This window comes from Dendronephthya gigantea, unplaced genomic scaffold (assembly GCF_004324835.1).
Source record: "Dendronephthya gigantea isolate DGI-Jeju-01 unplaced genomic scaffold, DenGig_1.0 000099F, whole genome shotgun sequence".
Lineage (NCBI taxonomy): Eukaryota > Metazoa > Cnidaria > Anthozoa > Malacalcyonacea > Nephtheidae > Dendronephthya > Dendronephthya gigantea.
Window position 1 is genome coordinate 431349 of NW_021163109.1, and position 10173 is coordinate 441521.

Sequence of the window (10173 nt, forward strand, 5' to 3'; positions counted from 1 at the left end):
GTATATTTATTGTCGTGCCCCAAACCAAGTCATCAAACTTCCTCTAAAATAGTGCAGCCCGTGATATTTTATACTCTACAACTATAGTGCGTTTTTGTGCGTGCATTGTTCATGGTACAGTGTGCAAAGTGTTTTCATTTCCGTGTGTCCATCACGTGCAAAATCCTTGTGTGCATATAACAAACAATTCCCTTATATTACAATATCAATATCTCTTATGAACAACCATAAAATTCGACTCTCATCGAGATATGTCCATACCAGGCCGTTGGATGAATGCGAATGAGCCGAGCAGAAATATGAGGAATCACGATGTGATGGACAATGGAATTCCGGTCGTTGTTACCTTTGAATCTCTATATTTATGAAAGGAGCAAAAATCAGGTTTCTTTAAAATCATGATTTCATTGAAATTTTTGTCTAGTAATATAGCCAAGTCGTGGAGGAAAGCCGGTTAGGAGTAATTAGCTAAATGTCGTGTAAAAAAATTCTCGACATATCGATATGCATAATTATGAACCTTCGTCGTGCAGGAAGTTGACCCTTCTGTCAAGAACAAGAAGTTTTTCTGTTATTTTGATATTGTTCAAATACCTTGATTTTTCCTTCTTGAGTATAAATCTGAAAATTATCTCCAGCTTGGCTGAATGAAACAATGTAACTTTTAACAAACTGATTAAGATTGGTGCGTCCTTGGGTACTGATTCCTGTGACCAGAGTAGATCTTTGGAAATCAACCTGAAACCACTGATTAAGATCTTTTTCATCTGATGACCATGCCCCTGTCATGTTTAATCTCCCTCTGTTTGGATGAACTTGACCTTTCCATTCGCTTGATACATTGATTTGGTTATTACTAATAATACCATTTGCCATCCCAAGAGGTTTCGCAAGCACTGTAATTAAGATATTTATTTTAGAGTGAAACTTAGTGTTCTTAGAGGGTAGACTTATTAACGCAATAAAGAAAAGTTTGTTCTCAAATCATATGTGCTTTATAGTACTTGAGATAAAATAATTCGCTTGAAAAAATCGACGTTTCGATCCCTTTCCATAAGCTGCATGTACAATGACGCTACAAACAGGTAAAAATGTCATGAAAACATTTTTACGCAGGCTCAGTTAAAATATGATTCAGTGCTGCTTGTGCTAGTTTTAATTATCACACTCAATGAACACCAAAATATTTAACTAAAGAAGCTTGATGGCGCATAATAATTATATGGGTTGTGAATGTAATATTTGTGTGGTGATTACTTCAACTATTTCTACCAGTGTAGCGATAATTGCGAAAGATTAATTTTAATAAAAGTTAAAGAAAAAATTCTTTGACCCCCTTTCTTTCCTTTGAAATTTCTTCCCTAGTTTATTTTGGTTCTATACGTACAGTACTGTCCACAAATAACCGGTTGAACCGAGGCCAGACGGAGGTCGAACCGCAGTGAGACCGGGGTTGAACCAGGATTCGGCCAGATTACTGAATAAATTACCCAAATGTTATTGCAATCACTGTTTTCTTTGTTTCGAACAAAGAATAAAAGCTAAGGGCAGTCTACAACAATGTATGGCTTTTTTAGTAATCTGTCAAACTTGAGTTGAGCATTTGTCGAAGCTTGGTCTTGCTGACTCTGACAAACATTTAATTTTTTAAGATGTTTTCGATTTGATTATTTTGTTGTCGCTATTAGCAGCAGCCAGCTTATAACATTCCCTTCGGAAGCGAACGGCAACCACGATCGTATTTTGCATTGCGATTTTCTGCGGTTTCTATCGGTCGACAGCAGTCTAACAACAACTGAACCGCAACCTAACCGCAACCTAACCGCAACCTAACCGCAACTGCAGTGTTGGGTTATTTCGGGACAGTACTGTAACTACCGTTTTCGCAACGACTTCCTTCGTAGCAATCCAAACACTGACACAAATACTCTTTTTCTGGATCCCAAATCATGATCCCTCCGTTATGACATTCATTCATTTCTCCTCTGCAGGTAGCCTTCAAAATTTAAAATATAGTATGATAATTAACAGTTATTCTGCGAACTCGAGTCGTATATGAGCTGATAGCCGACGAGGCGCGTAATTATATACACAAATTTTGTCGCCTTTTCGGTGCATTTTGGTGTGCTATTATCAACTAAAGCTTGGCTTTCTATTTCACTCAACTCCCCAAATCTTTCAGCCATTTTGTTTACTTTCTCTACTTGACAGATATGAGCTAATATCTGTCTAGCATAGCCAACCAATGAAATTGCAGCATACCTCATATCTGGCGCTTGTGTATATAATAATTACCCCTACTCGCAATAATTTTTTGCGCTTTGAGAACTTTTTACCGTTAGTTAAGAGCTAGAATATATAATATAACAAAGATGCGTATGAAATCAAAGTATAGTGAAAACAAAGAATACTGTACATTCTTACAAATTGACTTCTGTCCACGTTAATCTTGTAAAACGTCCACACTTGCTCTTCCTTCCCAACTTCATGCTCGTCAAATTTATGCTCAGTCGTGTTGGTTAGCTGACAATTAAACTTTTTTTCATCGGCTTTTTTCTTGTAATTATATGCGACACAAAAACGGTGTTCAGCACACTGAAGCTCACAAAATATATCCATTTCTTCAATGAACTGACCGATAATATTTGTTTTCAACTGGGACACCCCTAAAAAAGAAGCATATCAGGTGCTTTATACTCTTTATTTTAAGAGTGTAGTTTATACAGATTTATGCACAATAGAATCATTAACTTCATGCAATTTGGTTGGACGTACGATATCACGTATGAATGCCATAAAAAAATGCCATACACGGTTTGCCCTTGCTGTGACTTACGATACACAGTCACACGTGAAAAGTTGTCGTACGTATGTCATTTTGACGGCAATTTGTTTACACTTTTTGCAAGATAGAAGCGTCAAAATAAATTATAGGAGTGAGATAAAAAAAATAACTCTCAAATTCAAGACATTTTTACTTTCAGTGCATTATGAAATCTTTTCGAAAGAATATCTAACTTCTATTGAAGAAAGAAACAAAACGGTAATAAGTATGTTTTGATGCATAAAATTTCGATTGTTGCTCGCTGTGTTTTTGTATATCAAATGGATCTCAATACACATTTAATAAACCGAACTACTTAATTCATTGTCGGCTTTTTTGTACGATTTTTATATGCATAAAAATCGCACTCACTCGGCAAAAATGAAATGATCTATATCGGTCCTTCCTCGTACGCAATTGAGCAAATCCTCAGAAATACCAATATTAAAGTGTTTCATAGCTCTGATCTAAAAATACAGCAACTATTATATTCTCACAAAATAAAACTCCAGCTAACCAGAAACCTGGCGTATACCGTATACCTTGTGAATGTGGTGTGGTATGTATCGGCGAAATTAAACCGAACGTAATTTGAAAGTCAGGCAAAAGAACATTTGAATTGTTGCATGTTCAAGAGGAAATTTGGAAAGATCTGCTGTAGCTAAACACTCATGCATGCGAAAAAGACCTAAATTTAATGGTGAAGAATCAACACTTCTCGCTTCTGTGAACAATGAATTTCATATAATTTAAGATAATTTTACACAGAAACTATGGCTTTGTACTCACAACTTCGTAGGATGCAAACACCATAATAACCTACCGTGCTGCGAATACTGTTGAGTTGTAATAATCTGTAATATATGTAGTTATAGTGAAGATTGGAGCAATATCTGGATTCCACAAAAGACCTTCATGTTTGTACAACATCAATTTATTCGGAATTCGGTTGACACTTCACAGTGGTGACTCAGCCTCTCCTCGCAGGTTAACAGCACTAACTAGCTATATGCATGTATGCACTTTTGTCCATAAATTATCCCAAAGTGTCTTTTAAAACAAGTTTTTAGTCTCGTCATGGCAAATTTCACGATTGCAAATTACTGTATTCATGCATACTCTTTACAATAAATTGGCCCTAAACTCCATACCATGAAGCGGGATCCCGTTGTTTGAAAGGCTTTTAGCTTAACCGAGCGGAAAGATTTCTATGTAAATAGTTTAATTTTCAATAGAAGTACATAATTAATGCATAAGATGCAGGTTCAGTCATTCACAAGACGTGAAATATAATATTATACGGCCAATTTTTTTTTTAAAGCCACAATGCCAAATGGATAATAATATTTAAAGTTTAAAAAAATATCCTTTTCCAATTCGTGCGGTTTGCTTAACAGTACTCCAACAAACATGCAAAAGTACGCCCTTCTTTGATTAGCTACTTAATTATTTTAGATATTTGATTTGCATTGATGGCAAAGTTAATAATAAAGGCAGCTGTCAGAAAAAATAGCTGCGGCGAAATATTTCATTACAGGTCATGCAACTAGGGTGCATGGATCTCCACTGAGTCACTGACAGAGAAATGATTTGTTTGCTAGCAAAATATTTGCATATTTTCTTTTTAATTGAGAACAGTCAAATTGAACTAGTTTATATATTCATGCTGGTAAAATTCTAAATAAAATATAGCTACAAAATGTTTTGCTAGCCAACTCTTTCTCTGTATACAAGTGGAAATCCAGCCGTATAACAAACTTGAAAAAAGTAAGTAAGTGTCTGTTAATTTAATTAAGGAGAAAATTTGTCTGATTTTTATGTAGTATGAGTACGTGCAATATAGTGCAAACATTATTACAGCAATAAATGTAATACTATGCTTTTTGTCGCCAAACTCAATACCGGCTGTAATGCGTGAACTCATACAAAAGACGCTGCTACACAATGCGATTTTCTTTGCAACTTGCAATGCAGTTATATTTGAGGGTTGTTAATTTGTAAAGAGTGCTTGAAGTGCTTAGAAAACGTTTTTGTATTTACGAACAGCAATTTTAAAACTGACAAAATGAGCCGTAACTCGTAAGTTATTTTAGTTTACGAGTTGAGGTAAAGCCGGTAATTCAACATTGTACAATTAATGAAGGTTTTGTCCTAATTTTTTGCTAGTAGCTAACCCTAAACAACCCAATTTAAATTGCAAGACTTATTTGCCTAATACTACGCTTTTTGTCGCCAAACTCAATACCGGCTGTAATGCGTGAACTCATGAGTAAAATTGCGCCCTCAAATTTCATTCAAAACGGTCTGTATTAATATTATCATTCAACATTTCGACAAAATTGCCATTGTCATACATAATCAACTTCCAGTTACTCAATTTAGTTTAGAAAACCTTCACATCAGATAATCTAATATATAGCAATAATAATAAAGAATGACATTTTAGTTTTGTTTTGCTCACCATGACGAATTGCCAGATATTGTGAAGCAGTGAGAAACACATATTGCAGCTGCAAAAACATGCAAGATTGTAGAAACATCCGAATTATATAAAGCTTCTTCATTTCTCAACCGTTGCTTAATTCCTCCTGTGTTTACAGAATAAATATACACTAATGTTGATGTTCCTTCAAATAAAATTATGCAGCAGCGAGAGAAAGAGTAAATGAAATACAATCTCCCTATGACTCGATTTAAGATTAAACTGATTATGAATTTTTAACTTACAGCTCTCACTCATGCAGTCTATTCTGTTTAAGCTTTTTGTTAAGCTATATTAAGCTAAGCTACCGCAACCCGTTGTCATTATTATTAGCGAGTTTACGATTCACGACGTGGCCAGCTGAACGACGGGCTTGCAAAACAAAAAAACTCCACACGCGAGACAATAGGTATGCATAATTTGTGGTCCCAGACATGACAGCGTTGTCATTCTTACGACGCCTTCAAATGTCTCATTTTTATGCCTTCTCGATGATACGAAAGCAGCTGCAACGTGATAGCAGTTTTATAGTTTATGCGTAACTTTTAAATGGGCATTTTGCTTGGAAAAAATCTTAACTGAGGTAATTATCGAGCAGAAAATTAGTTTTATATCATTCAGCGAATTTGTGCACTTTTCCACTTAAGCGACCACCATTATGGAAAGCCAGGCCACCCTATTATATTTCCAATCATTATAAGCTTTAATTCAAGGTATAAAGTTAACCAAAGATTTCAAAAAATGGAATGTACAATCAAAATGTAGCTATACCTGGTCAAACATATTCCTTACGTGGTTTTTGGTTTGCTTTCGAGAATGATATTTTTACAGGTAAACATATCGCATTTTTCTCCGTGGCGTAAAACCCTATAAATTATTAATTATAACACTCATGCATGTTCATACAATGAAAATATTTTCATTTTGTATAACTTTTGCTTCGAATCATCCTGCGTCCTCGTGTGTCGATTTAGAGAATACTAAACCTCTAAAAGTCTAAAAACCTTTAATATTATTATTATTTTATCATCGCTACTTGTCATAATATTATTTGACTTTTATCTCTCTAATTTTGCTGTTCCAAATGATTATAAGGTATATGGCTTGAATTCTCTAATTTAACAAAACACAAAATTACGTATTTATTATAACATCAACATTGTTATCTTTTATACCTATAGTCATACTTAAAATAATGTAGAAATCATGTCGAATTACCATTACGATATGCGATGGATTTCGTTTCACGTTTAATAAATATTATAACTACATAAATTATTGTTTTATGTAACCTGAAGCTTCGGCTGAAATTAATTAAAGTGCTAAATTTGTTACTTATTGTAATCGCCTCTTCGATTTTTTTCTCATCGCATTTTTTCGACTTATAGGCGTGTTTCAAACGTTCTGAATCTCATCTGTCGATCGCATTAATAACAATAGTATCAGTTGTGGGGGCCATTGTCTTTGACAAATTACAATCTTTGTGCATGACTGAAATTAATTTGTTTGTAATTTAGGGCTAAACATAAATATTTGAGTTGTGATCAATATTTTTGATGTGTAAAACAAAGAAATTACATACGAGTGAACCAGCCTTTACATGTTATTTACAAAACCAATACAATATTACACCAAAGAACAACCATAAAATTCGACTCTCATCGAGATATGTTTATTCCAGGCCGTTGGATGGATGCGAATGAACCGAGCTGAAATATGAGGAATCACCGTGTGATGGACAACGGAAATGCGATCGATGTTACCTTGGAATTTCTTGAAAATAATGTGAAGAAAAAATTAGGCGCTTGCAAGTCCTAATAATTTTAGGTAATCAATTTAGTTATATAGGTGCTGTGTATTTCAAATGTGATTGGTTCATTCGTAGTCACATGATTTTAAATAAATGCAATGCTTCCCGCCAGGGAAACAAGTGAAAAATGGTTGTCCGCTTCTTGTAATAACGAAGTAAAGTGGTTTTTTTGAAGAAATTGTTTTGCAACATGTATGTTTTTGTTGCTATATAGCAAAATAGTGTATGTTTTTGTTCCTATATAGAAAATAGTGAGTTTTTTTTCCCTTGAGTCTCAATGCATGAGACTTGGGAAAACAAAACTCGCTATTTCCCTCGGGAATATACATTAAGTGTATAATATACCCCTGTATTAATCATGGATCATCTGTTAAAAAACAAAGCATATTAATTTTGTAATAATCTCGAAATAATCTTGATGCAGTTATTTTACGTCGAGGGGTAGAAAATGGTTTTTCTAAAATTATAAAGAATATTGCTACAGGCACTAGTATGAGACAAATTAGCCTTTTTGTACCTAATCGCTTATTAGCATTTGAAAAAGGAAAGAGCGTTAATATCTCTGACTGGTAGATTATTCTCGTCTCGATTGTAGTTTTGTATTACTACCTCTTGAGGTAGTAGTTTTGTATTCTGAACCACGAAAGTTAAATAATATAGCTATAAGTTGTACCACAGTTAATAGAATATACATGGTTTGGAGACTACATAAAAGTACAATAGAACTCATTATCTATGTCGGGGAACATTTATGGAAAAAATTGTTCCTTATTCGTCACGTGTCTATTGTATTTTGAACAAATAAACCAATAGTAAGGTCTGAATTAACATGTTGTTCAAGTCACGGTTGAGGAGCTAAGCCAAGCCATTGTTATTGGTTAGTTGGGCTAAAATACAATAGACATGTGACGGATAAGGAACCATTTTTTGCATAAACCTGGACAATAACATGGATAATGAGTTGTATTGTACTTCCATCTAGTCTCCAAACCATGTATATTCTAATAACTGTGGTTGTACATCCCACGTGTTCTGCATTTTCTTAGGGGACGTAGGTTATGTAGGTTAAGAAAAAATTATATACTTGCAACAACATAGTAAGAAAATATCTACCTGCGGAGAACTCTGGAAATCTACTCCATCGTTCCTAAAAGATATTGTGTAATTCTTTACAAATTGATTTTTCGAGGCCCATCCTTGGGTGCTGATCCCAGTCACCAGAGTAGATCTTTGGAAATCAACCTGAAACCACTGATTAACATCATTGTGCTTTGATGACCACGCCCCTCTTCTTCCATCCCGCGGTGTAAAATTTAATCTTCCATTTGCCGCCTTATGATTAATATCACGTTCGCTTGATGCTGTGATTTGTTCATCATTAATATCACCACTTTCCATTCCAAGAGCCTTAGGCACTGAATTTTAAGAAAATTAACTCTTAGCGGTCTTAAAATATTATTAAAAAAAAATATGGCGTTTTAAGTAATTTATCCAAGGAAAAAGTTCGTGTTTCGTGTTCAAATTTCATGTCGTACTTCATAATTCAAACTGATGTGAAAATAGAATAAACAAATCATTACGCGTGCATGCCCTTTTCTTAAAGCCTTGTTACACGGTGCAATTTTTATTGCAAACTTGCAATGCAATTCTTCTTTCCAGATATGTAAATTTGGCAACTAGAGAATTTTTGTTTTTATTACAGTCCATAGCGTTTCTTACACCTACATTTTCAGGACTCTTCACTAATTTATATCATTCAAAAGTACAATTGCATTGCAAGAAAAATTGCATTGTGTAACATGGCCTTTATTGAGAAATTTTAAGGTACAGAAAATGAAAACGAATTTTTTTGGTATTAAATAGAGCATTAAATGTGGTATTAAGCATAAAATAAATACAGATAGTCTTCAGCGCAGAGTAGTGTTACCGTTTTCGCAAAATTCTCCTGCGTAACATTCTAGACATTGACATGAAAAAAGTTTTTCTGGATGCCAGATCAAGGTTCCACCATTTTGACATTCATTCACCTCTCCCCGGCAGTAGGCCTCAAACATAATGAATATAGAGTTATTACCACGGTAAAAAGTACCATGATCGAAGAATGAGTATCTCTATCTCTTATTATTTCTTCCATTCAATGGAAGCGATGGCTAAGTTAAAATGGTTCTTACAAAGTCACTCCTATCGACTTTAGCCTCATGAAACGTCCACACTTGCTCTTCCTTGGTAAAGTGGCGCACATCAAATTTATGCTGTTTTGTGTTGGTTAGCTGACAGTTGAGCTCCTTTTCATCGACTTTTGTCTTGTAATTATACGCAACACAAAAACGATTTTCTGCGCATCGTAGTTCACAGAACAGATCCATTTCTTCAGTGAATTCATCAATAATGTTGGTCGTCAAACGTGATCCTAAAGCGCATGTGTGGAAACTAAGTTAAAGAGTGGACTTTTCTTATAATCTCCATCTCATCTTATTTTTCGACTTTTAGACCTGTTTCAAACATTCCGATTCTCATCTGTCCAGGGATGGATCCAGCACCAGTGCACAAATTTGCATTACAAAACAAAGTGGTTATTATTAGCAGTTTTTTGTGTCATGCAAATTGGTGCAGTAGTGCTGGTAGGCCTTTCCCGATTGTGCCAGTGAATAAATAATTAGTTCAATATATAGTTGAGATTTTACTTCATAATCAGAGCGCAATTAGCAGTATGGATCATGTATAAGCTTAAAAGTTGCTTCCTGTTACCCATAAAAACAAAAGTTGCCCGAGGTAGCTGGAAAACAGAACAGTGATTCAAATTTTAAAAAGTTGCTTAAAAGTTGCCGAGCACAATCGGGAAAGGCCTAAGAGCTGGATCCACCTCTGCATCTATCGAACGCATTAACAACAATAGTATCAGTTGTGGGACTTATGCTTTGCAATACTACGCTTTTTGTCGCAAAGCTCAATACGAACTGTATTGCGTGATCTCATAAGTTAAATTGCGCCCTTAGAATTTACTTTAAACTTTCAAAACATTCTGTATTAATATTATCATTCAACATTTCGACAAAA

The 10173-nt window shown here is 34.7% G+C and overlaps 2 protein-coding genes across 2 annotated transcripts; both read right to left on the reverse strand.

Annotated features, from left to right (window-relative positions):
• Nucleotides 1–215: 215 nt before the first annotated feature.
• LOC114534374 (lactadherin-like) lies at nt 216–2619 on the reverse strand. Its single transcript, XM_028555815.1, has 4 exons — nt 2425–2619; nt 1879–1996; nt 595–896; nt 216–356 (listed from the first exon to the last, which is right to left on the reverse strand). Exons 1-4 carry the CDS (start codon nt 2617–2619, stop codon nt 216–218), a joined length of 756 nt encoding a protein of 251 aa, XP_028411616.1.
• A 4313-nt stretch (nt 2620–6932) lies between these two features.
• On the reverse strand, nt 6933–8520 carry LOC114534375 (EGF-like repeat and discoidin I-like domain-containing protein 3). Its single transcript, XM_028555816.1, has 2 exons — nt 8230–8520; nt 6933–7079 (listed from the first exon to the last, which is right to left on the reverse strand). The coding sequence occupies exons 1-2, from the start codon at nt 8512–8514 to the stop codon at nt 6933–6935; spliced, it is 432 nt and encodes a 143-aa protein (XP_028411617.1). The 5' UTR covers nt 8515–8520.
• Between the last annotated feature and the right edge of the window lie 1653 nt (nt 8521–10173).

Excerpts from the sequence above, each read along its gene's own strand:
- LOC114534374 (XM_028555815.1), bottom strand. The coding sequence starts at position 2,619 with ATGGATATATTTTGTGAGCTTCAGTGTGCTGAACACCGTTTTTGTGTC. Across the intron at positions 897-1,878 it reads AGGAAGTCGTTGCGAAAACG|TGCTTGCGAAACCTCTTGGG; the intron begins GTAGTTACAGTA and ends TCTTAATTACAG. Across the intron at positions 357-594 it reads CTCAAGAAGGAAAAATCAAG|AGATTCAAAGGTAACAACGA; the intron begins GTATTTGAACAA and ends TCATAAATATAG.
- LOC114534375 (XM_028555816.1), bottom strand. The coding sequence starts at position 8,514 with ATGGAAAGTGGTGATATTAATGATGAACAAATCACAGCATCAAGCGAA. Across the intron at positions 7,080-8,229 it reads ATTTCCAGAGTTCTCCGCAG|AAATTCCAAGGTAACATCGA; the intron begins GTAGATATTTTC and ends ATTATTTTCAAG.